The sequence below is a fragment of the Brienomyrus brachyistius genome, chromosome 3 (assembly GCF_023856365.1).
Source record: "Brienomyrus brachyistius isolate T26 chromosome 3, BBRACH_0.4, whole genome shotgun sequence".
Taxonomy (NCBI): Eukaryota; Metazoa; Chordata; class Actinopteri; order Osteoglossiformes; family Mormyridae; genus Brienomyrus; species Brienomyrus brachyistius.
In genome coordinates, this window is record NC_064535.1 from 21185618 (window position 1) to 21208096 (window position 22479).

At 49.9% G+C, this 22479-nt stretch overlaps 1 protein-coding gene across 1 annotated transcript; it reads left to right on the top strand.

Annotated features, from left to right (window-relative positions):
- The first annotated feature begins 1360 nt into the window (after positions 1–1360).
- Positions 1361–21943, top strand: fgd6 (FYVE, RhoGEF and PH domain containing 6). Its single transcript, XM_049007833.1, is given in 22 exon segments — positions 1361–1400; positions 1757–1815; positions 1817–3957; positions 8459–8582; positions 10795–10862; positions 10951–10981; positions 13408–13559; positions 13836–13992; positions 14433–14520; positions 15453–15503; positions 15594–15652; positions 15755–15826; positions 15933–16010; positions 16309–16392; positions 16575–16654; positions 17340–17442; positions 17519–17665; positions 17864–17966; positions 18397–18518; positions 18615–18743; positions 18893–19041; positions 19597–21943. Coding segments are annotated over 22 exon segments (4074 nt in total). The 3' UTR covers positions 19634–21943.
- The last annotated feature ends 536 nt before the right edge of the window (positions 21944–22479 follow it).

Genomic DNA, 22479 nt, shown 5'->3' on the forward strand with positions numbered 1-22479 from the left:
CCAGAAGCCCGGTCCGATGGAGCAAACTTGGTAAAATGGTGCTAAGCGCGTTAAATAGAGATTCCGGGCTTTGGCTTCCGGGTAATTGTTATTTTTTTCCCTTGGAGGCTTTGCTGCTGGTGGTTTTGAGGTTGTTTAGTGGTCTGTGTTCTGATTCTGGTACTGGTGTCATGGGTATAAGTTTCCTCTGGTTTCTCCGCTCTCATCACACGGTCATGTAGGCTCGCAGTTGGGTGAATTACTGTCTCTAAATTGTGTGTGTGATCCGAGGTGGACTTGCATTCCATCCTGAGTACCTTCTGTGTATAGGATTCAGGCTCATGGGACTGTACTTGATAACAGGGCAAGCAGAGTTTATTTTGGTGCCGAAACTATCTAGCTGTGTTGCTCTGCAGATGAGAGAGACGTGTGATAACCTCCCAGCTGCTGACAGGCAGCAGGAATCCTAAACCCGCCAAGTAATTCAGTCCTGACAATGCAATTAAGTTCATGCTTTGCATTGTTTTTCCAAAGTATTGTGGATTAGGGAAGAGGCAACAATCGTGATTTAAGATTTTTGCTTCTGGCTCAGTTGGTTTTTAAAGTTTTCTAAGGACACAGCATAAAATGCCTTGATATATGCTGATAAATGTTTTGTCGGGGAGCCTTTCCGGTTCCTTCAAATAACAAATGTTTTATTTGGGGTTCGTTCTTAATGCCAGGAGCGTTGCGATTCTTTAAAGGGGGGGGGCGCGCACACGCGCAGTTACGTTTGCGTGCCCGTTACCAGCAAAGCGTTTATTTCTAGGATCAGTGCGGAGAGGGTGTGTTGTGTCTCCGCCGAGCTGGATAATTTGCGTCCGCCTACGTTGCAGATGATTTCCTGCTGTTTTCCTTGGTGTATGTATTTCTTTATGGGCTTTTTTTTTTGTCTTAAACGTGCCTCTGAATTTTTGTACAAAAGAAAATGTTTTTCCAAAGCTTGCGCTGTGAAACGCTCCGTCTGTAACATGCATAATGTAGAGTTTGCCATCAAAGCGCTCCGTCGTTCTGAGACAGCGTCTGACTTCAGTAACGGTTATTTTTAGACGACTGGACAGACTGCACTGTTGTTTGACTTTTTAGTTTTAAGTCGAACTAAAAATGGTTTCATGAAACGTGTCATAAAAAACCCCAATGCCGCTGGGTTTGTTCCCTCTTGATATTTCTTTTCCAATTTCGACCAGCTGTCATCCAACAACTCTGCCCATATTTTCATTTGAAAGGCTCTCTGTCATGAATGACCTCTGGCGACCCCGTAATCTCATCTCTCCGAAAGCATACGCCTTGCGCCGCGATATACAGTCAGGAAAATGGAAACTGGGCACTGCTGCCTTGGCACATGGCGCACCAGATGCGTTGTGGTACCCAGCTGTTCAGTGGTCAGATTCCGATAGTTGACCACGTGGTTTTTTTTCAGTTGCGATATCTTAACCTGCGGGTCTTTTTTTCTCCCTAGATTTTACTGATGATATTACAGCATTAAGAATTTCTTCATTGTGTGAATGTTAATATTGTACAGACTGCTGCCAACTCATGGCTGGGTTCCATTCCGAAAAACAGGTAGCGTGTTGAAATTAATATATGTCGGAATAGGACAGGGGTGGGTAGTCTTATCCAGAAAGGGCCATTGTGTTTGTGTGTGTTTTTGCTGCAACTCCATAATTATACTGTCTGAAGAGTCCTCACGCCTGGGTTAATCCACAATCTCTAAATTCTGCCATTTCTGTCACCTCAGGTGTGAAGAAGCCGCCTGTGGCCCCCAAACCCAAGGTTATCCAGCTGCAGAAGCCAGTACCCGCCTCCGATCGCCCCGAAACCAGACATCGTCCTCTCACACTCCTCTCCAGCAGTAACAAAGAAGGCGAAACCCGCAGTTGCACCTAAGCCATGCCTTCCCAAAAGCACCGTTTCTCCAGAATCGAGACCTCTTACCCTAAAAGGCATAGTTCTAAGTTGCGCACAAGAGAGCACGGACACTCCGGAGAACCTGGGCCTTCTGAACTCGAAAAATGGGATGAAGACTCAGCTCAGCAATTCGGACTCGGATTACATAATTCGGACTTGCTCCTGCGGCCAGGATGGCTGTGTACAATGTGAACGCGTGGGGAACTGCAAGTCAGCTGGAACGGCGATAGACCAACTGGAAAAGCAGTGGGAAACGTGCCAGAATGGTGGGATGGAAGGGTACATCACACAGTCATCCCCCGTTCCCAGGATTCAGAATAAACCCGAGAGTGGCCAAGAGAAAGCAGGGAACAAGAGCCAGGTGCTCAATGCCAGTTTTTTAGAGCAGAAAATAAAGGATGTTTGGGTCCAGGCAGTATCCCCCAATACCTACCATCTTAAGCATAAACCTCAGGGAAAGCCCATAGTGCCAGGTAAGGCTGGGATACCGGACCAGAACCTTAACGTCACTGTAGAACCCAATGGAAAACACACGTTCCCTGAAAAATCTCGGAGTGATGAAACTAATTGCAACGTCGAGCCTTCCATGGATAAAGTCGAAGACTTATCCGGAGACGTAGAGAATTCATCGGAGAGGGATGCTGATTCTGAGCAGACGCATCATAGACTCTCGGTTCCAGCGGCTCCTCAGAAGCCTCTGCCGACCCCCATGCCGCGAAAGCCGAGAAAATCGGCATTGCTTAGGCAGGCTGGTGTTGATAGAAGCTGCCAGGAGATCAAGGAGCCAAATGAAATGGTTCAAGCAGTGGCTAATGAAAAGTCAGCCCCCTGTGACGGTCCGTGCTTTTCTTCCAAAGTTCTGGTTCACACGCAGTGCGTCTCCTACTCCAAGAACTCGGGTGATGATCACGAACATTCTTCACCTTCTCTAGAATCTGCCGTGTTAGAGGATTTGAAGCGACCAGTACCTCCTCCACGTAGGGCATCACTTACACCTGAACTCGACAGGGCGTCGGACTACTTTCTGGATCGGAACCACATCCAGGATGAGGGTGGTGATCATCACTGGGGGGATGGTTTTATGGATGACGTTGGGGACTGCGGTGACTTTCCTCCATATCCCATAACGAGGAGCCTCCCCAAGAAGCTCAAGTTAAGCTGCAATCTGCCTCCCTCTGTGGTGGCAAAGGTCTCCTTGGTGGAGGACGAGAGGTCACCAAAAGTTGCCCCGAAAAAGCCACAGAGACACAGCCTGCCAGCTTCTGTGTCGCTGAAGAAAGAGTTGTCAGGCGAGGCGGAGGAGAGCGGCACAAACTACGAAGATAGGATATACGAGGAAGCTCCTGGGGAGGAGGAGGAGTCTGATGACACACCAAAAACGGGTGAGGGGGAGATGAGAGAGCTTCCGGCACCCCCTACTGAAAAAACGATGTGGAGGTTTCCCCGGCACATGGTCCCATTCTTCATAAAACAAGCACCTCGGAGTTCAAGCACGGAGCCACAGCGCAAAGCACTTGCCTTCCGCTTGGGGAAGCAGAGGGCCAAGTCCTTCTCTTCGGCAGATCTCGACCGATCTGACGGACAAAAGAGGAGCTCTTTCAGGAAAATCCTGGAACTAAAGCTCTCGGTGAAGATGCTTCCCAAGCTGCTGGCGAAGGGGAGCCATTCTCTAGACTGTACTTCTACTGAGACGGAGCAGTCAATGGATGAGGTCTGTAACGGGGCCCCTCAGGACCAGGACAGGACCCGGCCCAGGGAACGCAAGCTGTCGTGCCCGCAGATCGCCTCTGAGCCTGATGGGCACCAGGATGAATCCCACTCAGGGGCGGAGTATGAGAATCTGCCATTCTATGAGGAGATACCCGAGTATATGAACCTGCCATTTCTGAGTGCGGCGGGGGCTCTTAGCGGCTCGCAGGCCTGCTTCACGTGGCAGAACTCATCCAGCTTGGAGGGCGACGATGAGGACGGGGACATTTATGAGATCCAGGAGCCATACGAGCCTCGAGAGAAGTTTGCCGCTTGCAAGAGGTAATGGGGCAAATGGGCTCATCAGTTCCATTTCCCTTGTCTTATGATCTCAGAGTGCATCTTGCGCATGTGAATCTATGTGTGTCTATATATGAAGACTGCTAGTAAATAGGTTTGCGGATGCTGCATATTCTTAACCCGTCCGCATTGGCTTTTTTGAAGTAGGCCTTGTGATTTTGGTGGTGGTAATGCTGATGAATGAGTCCGTTCCCACGCCCACCCGGGTTCCCTCCCCCTCTAGGACCAGTATGGGGAATGGGGGGGGGGGGAGTGGATTATCTGGGTGGTGGTGGTGGTGGTTTGCTGTTTGTCAATGTAAAGTGTTGACTGTGGAGGAAGACGTGAAGAACAATGTACTTTATTCTCTTGTGTGACGGGCAGCTCTGGAATTCAAAAACATGTTGGTCTTTTTTTTTTTAAAGCCTGTGAGTTTCTGTTTCCTTCTAAGCTTTAAGTTAACTGACTGCCGGTGCTGATCTTCCGTAGATGTCTACCTTATCTATTTTGCTGCTCTCTCTTGCGTCTCTGCAAAGAATTGACGGGCGGAGCACGGGAACTTTTTCTCGCAATGTAGCGATGCATGGTGGATTCCCTTCCTCATCACACCTCGGGCCGCTTTTAAAAATAAGACGAAATTAAGTGCTGGAATTCCTGAAGATTGCGTGAAGATTCACCTGTGCACCTCAAGGGCCTGTTACGGGTTACAGAAAAGCGTGTTTTCCACTGTGTTCAACTCCTGCGTTGGGTTTTTTTTTCTGCCCAAGGGCCGGACACTCTACTGCCCCACCTCCAGCAGACCACCTCTTCGCGTTACCGTGGAAGGTCCCCTCCACGTCAAAGCAGCATTCACCCTCGTGCTGCTGGACCCGTCTTTCCTGTGGGTTATTTTTGGCCCCGTGAAGCAGGAAGCTTTTCGAGTGACGTGCAGCCCATGAATTTTAGCTTGGAAAGAAAACGGTCCCCATGTTCCCACTCTGGGGTTCCTCCAGCTACCTCTCGCTTCCTCTTCCCGCCCCGTTCCGTCCTGGCCTACTCCTCCCTGCTCCCGTCTTCTGGAAGTCTGAGAGCGCGGTCAGCTGTGGGCGTGATGGAAAAGGCTATTTTCCAGCAGCTTAGCCGGTCTCTCTTACTCTCTCTCGCGCTTGTTCGACCTCACTACAGACACCTGGCCTATGTGGGCCACCATTCAGATGAATGGAGAAACGCTGCTCTAGGCATTCAGTATCTTGAGGCCATGCCTGCCTTTCCATAATGCACTGCAGTGGCCCGGGTGGCACTGAAATGTGCCCACTTTCTGTCCTCCGCTTGCTGTCAGTTTGTGAAGTGAAGCTGGTCCCTTTGGATCAGTAACAGTAACTCTAAAGCTACCATGTTAGCCTCATGATTGTTCCGATAATCTGTTACAAAAACATTTAACAATGGCTTTACGTAACGTTTTTAAAGGAGACTAAGCTAGCTGACAATAACCCGTCATAGATAATATCTTGTAATACTGTTTCTCATTCATTCTTGGTTCCATCCATTCATATGTTCGAAAAGGAACTCTAACACATGGCTTTACTAAATGTGTTTTCCTGGTCGGGTTGATTCCTGTCACGTCTTCGTACGGCTTTCGGTCTCGTATCAAGCCTCTGAGGGTCCCAAGAAAAGTTTTTGGTGAATCGGAGGCGTGTGAGTGAGTGAGAGTGAGAGAGAGAGAGATTTTGTGTTTATTATATTGTGGGGACCAGAAGGGAAAATATAGTTTTCTATAAAAATCTGTGATTGCTATCAAAAAACTAAAAATGCCAAAAGTCTTGTATTTTGTTTGGTTACTTAAGGTTACGGTTGGGGCTGGGTGGGGGTTACAGTCGTCATGTTGGGTGTTGGGGGGTCCGCTGCAGGCCTCATCACTTCCTTGTTTGCTTCTGTCCCCTGTTCTCAGACTCTTGATGCCCCCCCCTTTATGTGTTATCTGATCTTACACAGTGCTGTGCTGAAGGGGGAACTCCAGGTGCCCAAAAAAAATAGCAAATCAAAGTACTTGAGTGTGTTTTCATCTCAAATAAATAAAAAAAAAAAACACTTTTGGTTTTTTGAGCACTCTGAAGGAGGTGGTTAACTGCATCTAGATTTCAATGGTAAGGTTGGTATTGACTAGTTAGTCTGATGAGGTCAGCTTTGGAGGTCTGTGCAATAAAGTGTATCCTTCATTGTCTTCTCCTTATCTGAGGGCATGAATCCTGTAGAGATGAGGGGCGTCTGAGATGCTCCTGGAAGGCTTGCTCAGAATGTTCTCTGTGTGTGTGTGTGTGTGTGTGTGTGTGTGTGTGTGTGTGTGTGTGTGTGTGTGTGTGTGTGTGTGTGTGTGTGTGTGTGTGTGTGTGTGTGTGTGTGTGTGTGTGTGTGTGTGTGTGTGTGTGTGTGTGTGTGTGTGTGTGTGTGAGAGTGAGATCGGGGGGGTGTGTAAGGTGTTTTGTGGTTTTCTCTCTCCGGAGTTTTTCTCTGAAGCATTTAGCGGGTGCCAGTTTATATAACGGCAGCCAGGCAGTAAACAAGAGGGGGTTTGTCCTTGTCCCCTCAGTGTGGGATGCCTGTTTGGGAAGGGGGGGGCTAGTAGCCACACAGCGAGCTTCCAGTAAAGGTGAAGCGGCAGACCCTCATGGCTGTCCACTGGACTGCTGACGACCAGAGAGGAGCTCCGTGGGTGAACCGTACATGTCATGAGACGGGTCGTTTCCATGGTGATCCTGATTCCCGCCTCACAGTTCTGTGAAGCGGTCCGAGGATGACCTGGGTCGTCCTGACAGGAATGCGGCGCTAATGAGCCGGGGACCGAAACCGTGAGTGTGCCGTGTGCATTATTCGGCTCTTTGGCGGATTACAAACCCGCTCCGTGCGGTTAGTGAGCAGAGGACGATTTTGCTTTGAATTCAGCTCTTGTCTGACTGGGTTAGTTTGGCATCTGTGACATTGTGGGGACTGAAGTGGAAGTGCGAAGGAAACTCGCGTGAAGGTGAGGCAAAGCCGTAAGGCAGGGACCGCGTTCGAACCCGAGACCTGGCCGTTTGCGGGAATGGAGCACCGTTACGTTTTTATATCGCAAGACTCACGATGAGAGCGATGCTTCCCCCTTTCGTCGACTGCTAACAAGCGGCCTTTGTGACGGACCCCAGGGCCTCTCGCTGGGGCCTGGTTCCCCCTTTATCTGCCCCCCCCACCCCCGAGGTGGTGAGCGTTGCTGAGCGTACGGTGGCTTCCTGCCTGAGGGGTTGCCAGGGGCCACGTTCTGTCCCAGGGGGCCCTTTCACCGAATGTCCTGCCTTCCCCGGTAGGGTCTTCTCAGCTTCTTGGAAGCTGTCCAGGAGTTTTTGTTTGCAAGGAATCATCATTTCCTTCTTCTGCCTGCCCTTGATACAGCGCCAGTGCTGAGCCGTACCCCGCCCCCATCGCCTGTTTTGTTTTCCATCGCTTCTACTGGGCCTTCCCTCCTCCTCAAGGGTCCTCCTCATGGCTGCTTTTGCCAGAATTGCCATTCTGTGCCTCTCGCTCAGGCAGGACGCTTGCTGAGGCTGATATTACGTGGTTGGGGTAGGGGTGGCGTTGGCTCTTACGAGGTGCGGCTTTTGGGCGTTTCTCCACCGCTTCCAGACTCCGGAGCGGCGCTGGCAAGATGACCCATCTTGGTCCTGCTCGTTCCAGCATGCTCAGCTGTTGCTGCCCAAACACGCCTGGCTGGTTACTGGGACATCGTTTGCTTTCCCAGTCAGATCAGGTTATTTTGCACTTTTTCTGACCCCTTTTGTTTGCCTACAGTATCACCAGGCACTTCAGCACCTGTCCTCAACAAGCTATTTTTGTGTACTGTAACTTTTTACGGTTACTTTCGATGCATACCGTGCATTTAGTACCTTTACCCATAACGCATTTCCTCAGTGATGATCCTGTAGTAGCCATACTGGAGTCCCTTGCAGTATAGATCCGCCAATGCTGGTGCCGTGCGAGTCGGAGGCGCCGTGTTGCGTGTCAACTGCCGGTGAGGCCCAGTCTGCCTGCCCTGGAAGGTAGGAACGTTTTGTGAGAATATCTGAAACATCAGAGAAGGTCGGGAAATTCCGCTTGTTTGTGCCGGAGGCAAAGGGAGCCTCGTGTTCTTGTTCTGTGGAGGCATCATCAATGTACTCGATAATCTGCCAGTGTCATAAAAAAAGGGATATTGTGCAAAGGGATTGCCTTGTTAGTGTCAGGTAGGATTGAAGAGTTCGAGCGTTAATCTCTTTTTCTCTGTGTCTTTGAAGTTACACCTATCTGAGTTGGGGGGGGGGGGGGGGGGGCACCTTCTTTCCCTTCCTTCCCTTAGCATCAAGGAGCTTCTTCCCGTTTGTCTCTGTGTGTTTGTGTTGTATTTTCGTTCGCTCCTCTTCCGTTTGTGGTCACCTTGTTTTCTCTCTCCAGTCTGTGACCGGTCCCACGTGTCTGTTTCCGTGACGCTCTCCGGCGTTTTCCTGTTTTTTCCCGTCAGGGCATCTCTGGAGGAGGACGATGGGCGCTCCGAGGAAGAGGAAGTCCCCGGCAGCTCGGACGAGGACGACGACGACAGCTCCGCCTCCAGCAAAGGGGAAGCAGAGTCACCCGGTGATCAGCAGGTGCGACTGTCTCTGTGTTCCTGTGGTCGTCGTGACATTAATCTTTGTGGAAGATCTGCTTCCCTCAGTGGAGTGTATAGGAGGGGCCCTGCAGGTAAATGGATCGCGCCTGCTGCAGACGTGATCGTCTACAGGCAAAAGTGATGTGGGCTGTAAAGATGACCATACAAGTGTCCACAAATGCATACTAGAGTGAGGAGCAAGATTCCTGATTAGCAGTGGGTTTGGGGTTTAAAGCTCTGTGTGTGTGTGTGTGTGTGTGTGTGTGTGTGTGTGTGTGTGTCACTAGATTCTCATTAGATTTGTGGTACCCTTCCTCCCCCCCCAACACTGTAATTGTGGTTATGACTTGACCCAGTTGAGTGCACACTTCCAGTTGTTAGTCTTGTCGCCTGCCTGCTTCTCCTTTCTTCAGCCTCCGTCTCCATAACAGCTCCTCCTTTGATCTTCAGTAGCTAAAACCTTCTGAGCGTTTCACAGGAGACTTAGTAACACGTAGAGCCCAGCATTACACTCCCGACCACCCCACCCCCCCCCCCTGAATATATCATGCTCTGCTGGCTGGAAAGTGTCTTTACAAACCAGCTTGGTTATGCCAGGCTGGCAGTGGCTTCCTGCTTTGTTTGTTTTGGCAGTGGGGGTTAGTTCAATTCCTCTTCCTGTTGGATGTGTTTTGACAGACTGAGACCGATATCAGATGGAGAGGGGCATGTGGATGGTGTCAACCCCTCGCTGGGGGGGTGCAACCCACAGAACACCAGTGCCCCTCTTACACTGCAGCACTGTGTCCCAGGTTCACTTCTGTGAGACTGGGGGGGGGGTCAATGATAGCATTACTGTTAGATGATGAAAGGGCAAGGCCGTGCTCCTCCCTAGCTGAGGCAAAAATAACCCAGGAATGTGTTCTGGTTGGCCCACACTGGCACGCTAATCCGTGTGCTGACCTTTGGTCTACAAATGGCAGAGAAACTGTGAAATTTCACTCACTCATGCCTGAGCTTTTAATTTTTGTAAGGTGGTCACTTTCTAGCCTTTTTATGTTTGAAAATTGACTGAGTGGCGGATCCCCATCAGATGGAGAAAAAGACGTAAACGCAGCTTATCGATGCTGACTTTGAATTTCCCCATAATGCATTTTCTTTTCCAGTCTCCCCTGTTTCCCCTGTAATCGTATTACCTGCACGCCCCCCCCCCCCCCCCCCCCAGCCACACACATGCAGCGTATGATAGAACTTATGCCAAATTAGCTTGGACCTCAGTGTGTAAAATTCGATATTCCTCAACAGAGGGTTAAGTCTTTGGGCCAATCACGGAGCAGCAGGGAGATGAACATCTGTGGCAGGGGTACGGCACCTCGCTGCACCCCCCTAGTGGTCGTCAGTCACGTTTGCACAGCCACTCCTCCTCTGGACAACTCAACTGGACAGGCCCATGCACAGCTGTCTAGTATAAGATTTCTTTTTGTACGGCGCGGTCTGTGGCTCTGTGGGTTTGCTGCTGTGATTGGAAGGCTGATTGTTCAAATACTGTCGCCACTTCTCTTTTGGGCCCTTCAGAAAGGCCCTTAACGCCCCCCCCCCCCCCTCCAAATGCACCGGGGGTGCCAGATAAATCACTGACCCCGCACTCGGACCCCAAGCTTCGCTCGGAAGTGTATGTGTGTCAAAGGAGAGCATGATGGAATATGTGTATAAAGCATTCCAATGTACGGTACTGTGCACATTTCATAGGTAGTCAAAGAAAATGTTGAAATTATTATGCTGATGTAAAGCTAAATTATGTCTGTAAAGGTATATTGGCTTAGCCAATCCAAAAGCTCCCCTAAAGTCACCTCAGTGTTTGTGGCGACCATCCAATACACCCATGAATTATTCCACTCGGTCTCTAGCCCACCTCAAAAGGGTAATCGACACCACATTGAGTTATTTAATTGTGTTAAATGCCTGGGCTAGAGGTGAATTTCTGATTTGGGTCCTACAAGATATCTAACTTTTTGGAGAACGTAAATTCCTGTCAGTGTTGTCATATTTTCTAATGTCAAATTGTTTTGTTTTGTTTGTTTTTCTGTGAGTGCGTATGCCCTTCCTACTCGGATAAACTGCTTTAAACATTTTCTAAGACTTTTTCTCAGCACTGTGCCTGTCCTCATATTTATGCAAAAGCATCGTTTTTATTCTAATTTGACTTTGTTGCGTTTGGTTTTTCCGACCAGAATAAAATTGGAGCCAGGAAGACGAAGGTGGCCTTCATCGCCAAGGAGATCATGAGCTCCGAGAAAGTGTGAGTGTCTGCCGCCGGCCGCTGGGCGTGACCGTCAGTCCCTGCGCGAGACCCCCGAGCTCACGTTACCTGTCTCCCCCCTCTGCAGGTTTGTGGACGTGCTGAAACTGCTTCATATTGTGAGTATAGTGAGTGTGAGATGCGTGTGTGTGTGTGTGTGTGTGCGTGTGGGGCTCCTTGTTCCCCCGTCGGTTTGGATTTGCTGGTGCCTTCTTCTTCTTTCACTCATCCATCCACCCATCTTGCGTAACCACTTCTGTGTCGCAGGGTCCCTGCAGTCAGGCTGGAGCCTGTCCTGCAAAGCATGGGACCCCAGCCAGGGGGCGCCCTCTATGGGGATCTCTCTTGTTCTTACTTTATTAGTGATTGTAGGCAGCAAAACAAAAGCAGTCGCATGTACACAGCAGGGGGTCATTGTGACCCCGTTTCTGCCCTTTTCTGTTTAAGCAATGGAGTGAGTGGGGAGGGGGGGGGGTTGTTTTGCCACAATAGTGCAGCCCCCTCCCCCCCCTAAAAATCCATAGCTGGTGAGGTGGAAAGGTATCCGTGGCAACGAGGCTCACCTCCCCTATTGCCCTCCCCCCCTGCCTCAGGGGGGCGTGACAGGTGTGCGGGGGAGTTGTGTGAGTGTAGGTTTGCCCACAGATGAATGTTGGGGGGAGGGGGTGTTTCTAGGGGTCCGGTTTAATCACACGGCTTTGGAAACTTAAGAAGGGCTTCACTGGGGACGCCCCCCCGGGGTACCTGTGTTAACAGCCCCATACCGGCTTCAAAGAGGTTCTTGTTTTGTTTTAGATTGTTGAGATTTGGGGTGGGGTCTTCTCCGGCTCTGTTTGTGCAGCGTCTCACCCCCCCCCCCAACCCCCTTACATGAAAAGCCTGGCTGGGGGTCAGCTGGGGGGGGGTGTTAATTTCCACTAGGACGCTGCACACGTGCTGAGTTTAGGTGGAGGCGAGTGCTGACAACGCACCTGTCCGGTACAGTCTCCCTCCAGCTTGATGGACGTGACCGGCTGGGTCACTGCTCTGGGCCCCGGTGGCTTCTGGGGGGGGGGAGCGGCAACCTTTTTGTTCCAATTTGTCATTCAGGGTGACAGCCCTGCCCTCCAGTGGCTCCTCTGTGGACCACGGCGACCTTCAGCCTGTATTTTCTGTTTTCATTATTATTATCATTATTTGCTTTGGTTGGCAGCCTGTGTGGTCAGTATCGGCCTCGGCGCTGGCTGGCACGTCTTGGCCCTGTGATTCTCCTGGCATTACATTGCATTACATTACATCGATTTAGAGACTTTTATCCAAGGCGGCATTCAGCTCAAGGTCAGACAGTCTCTGGAGAAACAACCCACGGACCCCCCCCATCTTGATTTGGCACTGAGGGGCCGGGGTTAATTCTAACCACAAATAAGACAGTCCGGCCCCAGGGACTGTGGTCACGACGTCCCCGTAACCCCGCTTCTGGGGGATTGATGGAGTCTGCCCCTGCGTGACTGAAGTGACCTGTGATGCGCGAGCCGTTCGGGGGGATCTCAGCAAACGAGGCCCCCCATTAGGCTGCCAGCTGGGCGCCTCCCCTCCTCGCCTCGCGCCTCCTCTAGCCCCGTGGTTCCCGCGGTCACTTGCCTGTTTCCGGATGCTCAGCATTCCTGCCGTTTTTACGCATTTCGGTGGTGAGGCTTAAACAATGGCCACACTACAGACTTGGCTTCGTTAGGAACAGCGAATTCCCAGACTCGTTTCGGCCAATTTGGGAAGATGCTGTTGGCCACAGTCTCTGCCATGATGGAACTGCTGTCCTTCTTCACAGATCTGCACCAGTGTTTCATACGTTTGTTTGTTGTCTATGTGCAGTGGAGGTTCTCAAAGTCCAGACCAGACCCAGCCGGTTACGCTGCTTATGAATCAACATAGTTAATGTAAAAAGGCTTATTGTGATTTAAGGTACAAAAATACAATGTAGAACCACCAAACATTGCACATACAACTCATCATAACCCACCATGACAGAGAGTCGAAACGATCAGAGAGATATCGAATGTTTTTGTTCATGTTCATGAAATGCTGTTTTGTTATTGAAAATCGTTCCGGACCACTGACTTGACTCGCTTGAGAAGAGCTGATGTACAGTTTGTCTCGTTGGTGGCGCGGACCTGGGGTCTGGTCGTTGCTATGGGGATGTGGGATTACTGAGGGCACTGTCCCTGAGTCACACCGCGTGAGCACGCCTGGCACAATCTGTCACGGCACAGAAACTATTTTCACCAGTCTGGCGTTACAACACAGAGGAAGTGCACGCACCCTAGAGCCATGACTGTTGAGACCATTGAGTTTAATTGGTAATAAGCATGCCAAAAGACGTACAACATGAGAGGCGTGAGTGACTGCAGCCTTTCAAGACCCAGCCATAGTGATGGATGCTTATTCCCGATTGGATGTTTCCAGCCAATCAGGATCCAGCTTGGTCCGACGAGACCACAGCTTGCTCTGCATAGCCTACGGCCATCGGTTTCCCCCTCGCCATCTGACTGTCATCCGTGTCCCGTGGCAGGACTTCAGAGACGCCGTGGCCAAGGCGTCCCGGCAGAGCAGCAAGCCAGTTATCGAGGAACGGATCCTCAACCAGATCCTCTACTACCTTCCCCAGTTGTATGAGCTCAACCGGGACCTACTGAGAGAGCTGGAGGAGAGGGTGGCCAACTGGTACTGGAACATTCCGCTGAAGCTGTCCCTTCAGCTTCTCATGTGCCTCAACACACTACACCAGTGTTTCCCAATCTGGTCCTCGGGGACCTGGGAGGGAGCAAAAATGTGGACTGTCTGGGAGGGAGCAAAAATGTGGACTGTCTATGGGTCCCCAGGGCCCGGACTGGGAAACATTGCACTATATACTTGTCCTGTGAACTTGCGGCTTGGAGCGTCTGGCCCATTAACTCCGGGACGCTCGTTCAGTCAGCGCCCCCCGTTTCTGTCCCCCAGGAATGACCAGCAGCAACTGGCTGACATCTTTGTGAAGAAGGGGCCCTATCTGAAGATGTACTCCACCTACATCCGTGAGTTTGACAAGAACGTGGCGCTCCTGGACGAGCAGTGCCGGAAGAACCCGGGGTTTGCCGCCGTGGTGCGCGAGTTTGAGGTACGGGCGCCTTACGGCATGCGCGCTTTGGGGTGAAGCTGGCGAGAAGCTTCCCCTTCTGCTTCAGACGTATTCCTCCAGCATGAATGAGTTTGCTTCCTACGAAGACCTCGTGCACAATCGCCCACGTTCCCCCCCCCCCCAAAGCATCAGGCCGCTGATGAAGCCCCTTCTGTATGACTAAGGTTTAAGGAACAGGAAGAAAGAGTTTGTGCTCGTAAAATTATAATCACGTCGGCCTTCCTGGCTGCATCACAGAATGAATATGCAGAGCACATGGGTGTGTGTGTGTGTGTGTGTGTGTGTGTGTGTGTGTGTGTGTGTGTGTGTGTGTGTGTGTGTGTGTGTGTGTGTGTGTGTGTGTGTGTGTGTGTGTGTATATACAGCCCACCCAGGGGAAGCGACTTATGATGACGTCATGGGTTTTCCCCCCCCTCCAGATGAGCCCCCGGTGTGCCAGCCTGGCTCTGAAGCACTACCTGTTGAAACCTGTACAGAGGATTCCTCAGTACCAGCTGCTGCTAACAGGTAGGGGGCGCTGTTGCAATCAGCAGGGTATGCTGTGTAGTCACGGCTGAAGTTAATGCGGCTCAGCTCTGATTGGGAAATTGCAGCAGTTGGTCGGGGGGAGGGATTAGTATGTCGCTGGGGAGTTAGTAACCAGAGAAGCCCTGAGATGAGCTGGTCTGCAGCAGCCTTAAGGACGCTGCACCGTCTCACAGTCCCTCCTTTCACCTGCGTCGCTGACCTCGGCCGCCCTCCACATCCTACCCATGCTGCCTAGGTGCAGGAAGACCCACTTCTGCGGAGGGAGGGAGCACGTGCCATTCCTCCGCCTGTGGGTCCGATTACACAGCCGTGTTTCAGGGAACCGAGGTTCACGCAGAAACCTGAGCTGCTGTTTGAGCCTAACTGGTCTGTGGGGGGTGGGGGGGGGGGGGGCACGCCACGCCATACAGTTCGTATTGAAGGGCCTGGACCTGCTGGAGTTTCTCTACACCGTCCCTCATTGTGCATCCGGCTATTGGCCACCAAAGATTTCTTAATGTGTAAAATGACAAGTGGTTCATCCATTAAAAACCGATATGAGAATGTGTGTCAGCACTGCAGTACTTGTTCCCATGTCTCCAGGTTTCAGCTCTAGTCAGATGACAAAATCTGTTTCAGCTGCATGTCAGACGTATCAGAAATGTTGGAAAATACATTTGCTGATGAGGTAATTCAGCAGTGGGCAGAAGAGTTAAGGTAGCTTAATCGGTGCTAATGCATAAAGTGTGTGTGGGTGTGAAATGGTGAAATAGTTTTGGGCTGTGATCAACGAAGTGGTTATCTACTACCACCTAGCGGTCAACTATTGAATTGCACAGCGGCTAGTGGCCGCCTATGCTGCATGTAGGTCAGCATGTGGAAGTTGTTGTAATAGTTTTCATTTTTAAAACTACTGTTTGTTTTCCCCCCAGATTATTTGAAGAACCTCCCTGAGGATTCATTGGATTACAAAGACACTAAAGGTAATGTGCTCATCGCTGTGGTTACCACCCCCCACGTCCGCTAGCTGCCGTCAGGAATAATCACACCTGTCTGCATCTCTGTCCAAGCAGCTGCGCTGGGAATAGTGAAGGAGGTGGCTAACCATGCCAACGACATCATGAAACAGGGGGTGAGAGAACATTATCTGCACCCCACCCGCCATGATCATGTGACCATCTAGGCCCTCCCACTTGGAGGAAGACTGAGCTGATTCTCACTCTCCTCACCTCAGGACAACTTCCAGAAGCTGATGCAGGTCCAGTACAATCTGAACGGTCATCACGAGATTGTTCAGCCGGGGCGGGTGAGTCCCGATCTGACCCTTTCTGTACCGTGGCTTATGGCCGTCACTATAGCAACAAGGCAGCTGTGTGACCCCACCCCCCCCTGTCGACGTCCCCCTGTCACAGGTGTTCCTGAAAGAGGGCACCTTGATGAAGCTCTCTCGCAAGGTGATGCAGCCCCGCATGTTTTTCTGGTGAGATCTCGCCTGTGGGTGGAGTCAGAAGGATCGCTGTGCTGTGATTGGCTGTTCACATACATATAATGCATATATAAGGAAGAGAGATGTGCGTCATTCAATGTATAGTTAAGGCAGTGTATGCAAAGTGAATGTATACTGTATGTCAACGATCGCATTGTCTGATAAAAGGACTCGGTCGTCAGTAAATAATTATGCTTGTATAAAGTTTAAGGTTTACTCTTTATCTATGGTCAAACAGCCGTTCCGCTGATCTTCACTTATGTTGTCATACCTGTTTAATTTACCTTCCCCTTTGCCCCCAGTTCAATGATACCCTTCTGTACACCACACCTGTCCAGTCTGGCCAGTATAAACTGAACTGCATGCTCTCCTTGGCAGGGATGAAGGTGAGGCTGATATCCCCCCCCCCCCCCCCCCCCAAAAAAAAAAAACAGTAGGTTATATAATGAGACATGTAGAATGTGTTTAAAGGTTGGGTGTTTGATGGTTAGTAGGTACGTTAGTGCCCCCTCCCCTTCTGAGACGATCTGGCTGAATATGAGTGACTGAGCTGCAGCGCCTCCCGCAGGTGAGCAAGCCCAGCCAGGAGGCCTACCAGAACGAGCTGAACATCGAGAGCGTGGAGCGCTCCTTCATCCTGTCAGCCAGGTACCCACCCCCCGCTCGCCGCCCCATCCTCAGCCCTGCACTCCGCTGCGTCGTCCAGGAACTTTGTGGGTGGGACTGTGATAGCACCTGACCCGCTTGGCACATGGAAGGGGGGGTTTCCCAGCTGCGTGTGTGTGTGTGTCTGCCTGTCTCTGCTGTTGGTGTGGAATTTTAAGTCTGGAGTTTATACATCTTTCCGGAAGTTTCTGAGTGGTCCCCTAGCTCTCCATGCTGTGAATGTATGACTTCCTGCTTCATCCTGTATGTTTAGTGTGTGTGGGGGGGGCTGGCGGTGAGGATCCGTCCATCTGTCTATGATCAGTAACACAGTGGCCATGTATGTGGTTCTTGCTATCTTGCTAGTTTGTGTGTTTTAGAGAGTTAACTTCTTGTAACATATGACATGTATTTCTGTAATAAATTTTGTTAAAGATTGATAAATATAATAATATGTTGTTCAGTAAATGATTAGGAAGGTTTATCGGTGCATGTGCACTTGTGGTTTCATTCGCATCGTTATTTTATCGCCGACCATGAGTTGCCCTTCAGGAACCGATTTAAATGCAGTTTATACTGCGACGCATTCCCTCACCGCTTCGCCAGAGTGGCGCTCAGCTGGGGCAGTGACTCTCACTGACTCAACGGGCGGAGGACTCACCAGCTCTGTCTCCCCCCTGAATTGCAGCTCAGCCACGGAGCGGGACGAGTGGCTGGAGGCCATCTCCAAAGCCATCAACGACCACACGAGGAAGAAGATCACCTTCATCTCCAGCAAGAGTCTGGAGGAGGTATGGCCTCCCTCCCCCCTAACCCCACACCCCGCCTATAGCCGCACTGGGCTGACCTCGGGCCTCTCCGTTACAGGCTGACGGGGCCGGCCTGGACACTGGAGCCCCACTGGGGTCCAAGGCACCCATATGGATCCCTGACCTGCGCGCCACCATGTGCATGATCTGCACCTGCGAGTTCACGCTCACATGGAGGAGACACCACTGCCGTGCCTGCGGCAAGGTCAGAGGTCATGGGGAGGGCTCAGGGTTGGGGCGCGGTGCGTGTGTAGGCCTCTCACAGCCTCTCAACCCTTTAATAATTGCTGTAGAAGTTGCAGAGGTTCATCTTCCTGTGTTCCCTCAAAAACCTGCACAGAATGCACTTGGCCCAGCGAATCCTTGTTAGATGTGAGTATTAAGCTCCCCGCGGTCTCCACAGGTGGTCTGCCAAACGTGCTCCTCCAACAAGCACTATCTGGAGTACCTGAAGAACCGGCCAGCCAGAGTGTGTGACCACTGCTTTGCCAAGTTGCAGAAGAAAAGTACGACCAATCGTTGGGCCAGGGGTGTCTTGGGGGGGCGGGGGGGACAGTTCACAAGACATTGCTGTTCATGCTGATGAGTAATTGATTTAGTCGCATGCCATTTGTATTGTGCTCCCACATGGGGGCGGCGTCTAGCTCAGTGGGGTAGAGTCTCTGGTGCCCGTGTCTGCAAAGAACTTAACCCAAACTGCTCTGAGCCCAAATTGACTCTCGGATTTGTGTACGTGTGTCTGTGTCTGTCATGGAGAGCAAGATGGGATATACAGGAAATACCCTGTTCCTCCATGGGACCGAATGAAGTACCTCTGTCTGGGTTACTGCATAGTTTGTTTCTTGGTATCCCTGAGCAAAAATGAAGTGTTTTGATTTTCTCCCACCAAGCTGCTGTTCTCTACACTAAGTCCCCTCCCCATTTCACTGGGTGCAGGTGACCTGGCCACCCCCACCGCGGTCTCCCCCAGCGGGAGGTCCTCCTCGGGTGGCTTCTCCTCAGTCCTAAACAGCATCCCCTCCCGGAAGCAAAAGAAGATTCCAGCAGCCCTCAAAGAGGTCAGTCTAACGCCCGCAACAGCGCCACCCGCAGGTTCTCCCACGCACTGGTGGGAAATCCAGTGTCTGATCCCGCACTCGCTGGCCGTTCCTCAGGTGTCCGCAAACACTGAGAACTCCTCGATGAGCGGTTACCTGCTGAGGTCAAAGGTCAACAAGAAGCAGGGGAAGCGACTGTGGTTTGTCATCAAGAACAAAGTGCTGTACACGTACGCGGCCAGCGAGGTGAGGTTCACCTTCAAGCAAATGCTGTTTTGTAGCTTGAGGAGGTCAATTGCTGGTCATCATCAAATGGTAGCTAGTTTAGGTCCAATTAGAGGCCTACTCAATATTGAGATTGTGTGTGTGTGTGTGTGTGTGTGTGTCATCCCCAGGATGTGGCGGCCCTAGAGAGCCAGCCCCTGCTTGGCTTCTTCTTACGGGAGGAGCGTGCGGAACCCGCCCAGAAGCTGCAGTTCAAACTCTACCACAAGAACACGCTCTACTACATCTTCAAGGCAGATGACCCACACACGGCCCAGAGGTACGCAGCGCCCCCTAGTGCCCTGCCTGGAAAAAAAAAGTCAAGTCAAAGTACTTAAGTGACCGATCTTATCCGCAAAGGGCCGGTGCAGGTTTCTGGGATAGCCTTTAGGTCAGCTGGTCACACCCAGGTGTGAGGACTGTAGGCCAATCAGTCCTCTAATTAATAATCTAATTAGGTAGTTGCCGTGAAAATCCACATACCCGACGGCCCTTTCTGGATAAGATTGCCACCCCCCCCCCCCCCCCCCCCCAAGCTATACCATCCATGGCTCATACAGAGAAGTTGTTTCAGTCTCTTAGGTGGGAGTGCTAGACAAGGGCATAGATTTGGGCATAGACAGTAGGGAGATGTCCCTACCAATATTTTGGGTAGTACCATGTGTGTCGGGCCAAGAGGGGGCTTCGGTGCTGATTTAGTCCTTATTAATGTTGAAACCAAATCGTAAATGGAATATAACTATGTAAGACATTTAGACACATTTTCCTTTAACTTTTATTTTTACTTATGTATTTCTGTATTTTTAGTAATTATTTTGTTAATTTTGCTAAACAGATGGATAGAGGCGTTCCAGGAAGCCATGATCCTTTAGCAGTCCGGTTCCTCTCCTGCCGAACCAAGCGAACTGTGCAGATGGAACGTCTAAGGTCTGTCTTGCGGTAGCCGTCCTGCCGCTGGTATGGATGATCCCTCTGCCCTGACCACACCCCCTGGAGGCGGGCATGGCGATGGGTTACGAACAGCTTCACAGTATCTCCGAGGCACTGAACAGAGGCTCCATCTTTTGGGAAAATCGCTAATACTTTGAGTTGAGAAATAGGGTGTGGTGACCGATGTCACTCATGAACATGAACACTTTGCGGTAGACAAGTCCTGTCCGCTAGATGATCTTAATGATGATCCTACTGGTGCTATAGTTTTATATGTGTACGTAACTACTTGTGTAAGAAGGTAAGCCCTGTTGCAGGTCCTTACTCTAAGTGGATCCAGAGCTCCAAGCCAGTTTGGGAGAGGTGATGAGAGGGAAGGACTGTTAAAAGAGGGGTAAAGACATAGCATATCCTAGTGTGGGTCAAGGGTCAAAGGTCATGTTCAAAAAGGGTGTACGCGGAAGTGTTGTGGAGTCCATGATGGGGGACAGTTGTTCTTCGTCTGGTAAACCTTGTTTTGTGGAGCACTGATGAGTTCAGATCAGCAGCAAATGACTGTCCTGTTCCAAATACTCCCCTCCACCCCTCCCCCAAAAAAAAATGTTTTTAACTCTCCTTTTAACTATCCATTGCAGTCCCATTGTAAATGGAGAATTAAGCCAGACTTTAATGATGTGTAATCAGGATGTACTGGGGAGAAAAACTGGAAATGGTTCACTGTGTATTTGTGTGTATAGCCAATGTGTAATATAAACAAATATATTTAAAATATTTTAGTCAATTTTAAATAGACTCTCATAACAGGTAAAGGGGCTTGATAAAGCAAACACTGTTTACCTAGTGATTTTACAGAAATCTCTGAGCACGGTTTGGTGGGTTTCTATGCACTAACAGATAAAACACTGCTGACACTGAATTCACTGTGCCTTTGTGTGTTATAAACATCACAGCAGTGTTAAAAAGAATCTGGTGGGCCAGGGGGGTTTCATTCTTACTGACCACCCTCTCCCCCATTGCCACCCCAGAGGTCTGGTGTACCAGAGAGGGGGTCCTGTTGTCCCCAGGACAGAAGACCTAATGATGCACGGTTGTATATAAAAAGGTTTATATACAGAACTAAGGTTTACTACATGGAATGCCAGTTCAGGCTATGATCATAATCCCTGTATTGCAGCATGAAAAACCCTGTTATGGCTGACATGTTTAAAAGCCCCTAATTGGTGAACCATCTGCCATGTTCCTGGTCTTCATATTAGTTATTTTTGCGATGATTTCTTACGTGTGTGTGTACGAGGGGCATTCGGCTTTCAGCGAGGACGTAGGCTTTAGCTGCTGAGTTTCACTGGGCAAAAAAGTAGGAAACTGGTGAACAAAACCTCCGTTTGGTCTCTCACTAGTCATCCTGAAGAGACCAGACAAACCCTTAGCTATTCCACAGGGTAGCTGATCAAGGCTGTGACAAGAAAAACAACCTGTTTTACCGTCCTTGCTAGTCTGTAGGAGTTAATTTTCCGTATAATTGCAGATGAGACTTTTTTTTTTTTTTTTGAAGATTAAGTGTATAAATGCTAGACTTTTGGATACATTTTAATGTGTTTCTGGCATGTTCCTTCAGTCTGCTTGTAGCGATGCTTTAATGTCATCGCAGAATGTAGGCGACAGCCGCCATTAAAGCCTTAGGGGAGCACTGTAAAGGGCAGCGTTCGGGAAAATGTAATAAATCACATTCTGCAGTGTGACAGAAAGGTGCAAACTGCTCTGATTCTGTGAAAGTGCCTTTTTCCCCGTTTCTTCTCAAAGCCAGAAATTGGGAGAGACTACATCATGATTTAGGGTTGTGGCGTACGTCAGAACAGAAAAACTAAAATATTTTAATGTAGATTTTAAATCTCGCTTCCCTCATTTTTACAGCAGCGTTTAATCACAGATCGTGTTACCAAACTAGCATTTAAACCTTTTGTGAAGCGTTTTTTTGCATAATGGTATGTTCTGCTAATGGTATGTTCAACTTTGACTGCCTCCAGTAATATAGTATACTGTAAGTACCAATTGTAAGTATTTATATAGATTTGATAAGTTTACATTTATGTGTTACTGGTGGGTCACCATAGGCTGCACTACAATGCTGTACAAAGGGGATTATGGGGAAAATGGGTTTATTATTAAAAGGGAACAAGAAAAAAAATACAAGCGGTGTATGTCCGTGTCCTGTCTCCACAAAGTTGATTAATAAAATGCCCATTTTGAATAAACTGCCCTTGTGTTTTTTCACCATTTTGAGACATTGGGTAAAGCTTGAATGCAAATATTACACACATCTCCACTTTGAGCGAACATACACATACCACTTGAATGTCAGAATGACAATTACTATATAGACAGAAGTACTGGGACGCACCTCTTAATCATCAAATTCAGAGCTATTGCCACGTAAAATCAAGCACCTAGCCCTGCAGACAGGTTTACAAAGAGTTGTGAAAGAATGTGTCATTCTGAAGAGCTCAGTGAGTTCAGCCATGGTGCTGTCATAGGATGCCACCTATGACAGTTCATGAAGTTTTTCCCTTGTTAGGTAGTGGTATTACTGCAAAGTGGAAGCATGTAGGACAAACAGGAACGTTGCGACGAAGTGTCAGACCATGCAAAGTAGAGTGGGGTTGCAGAGTTCTGAGACGCATAGTGTGTAAAAGTCTCCAACACTCTGTTGAACTGCCCAGTTCCAAATTTCCTCTAGAATTAACTCCATCACAAAAACTGCACAAGGAGCCTCATGGAATGGGCTTCCATG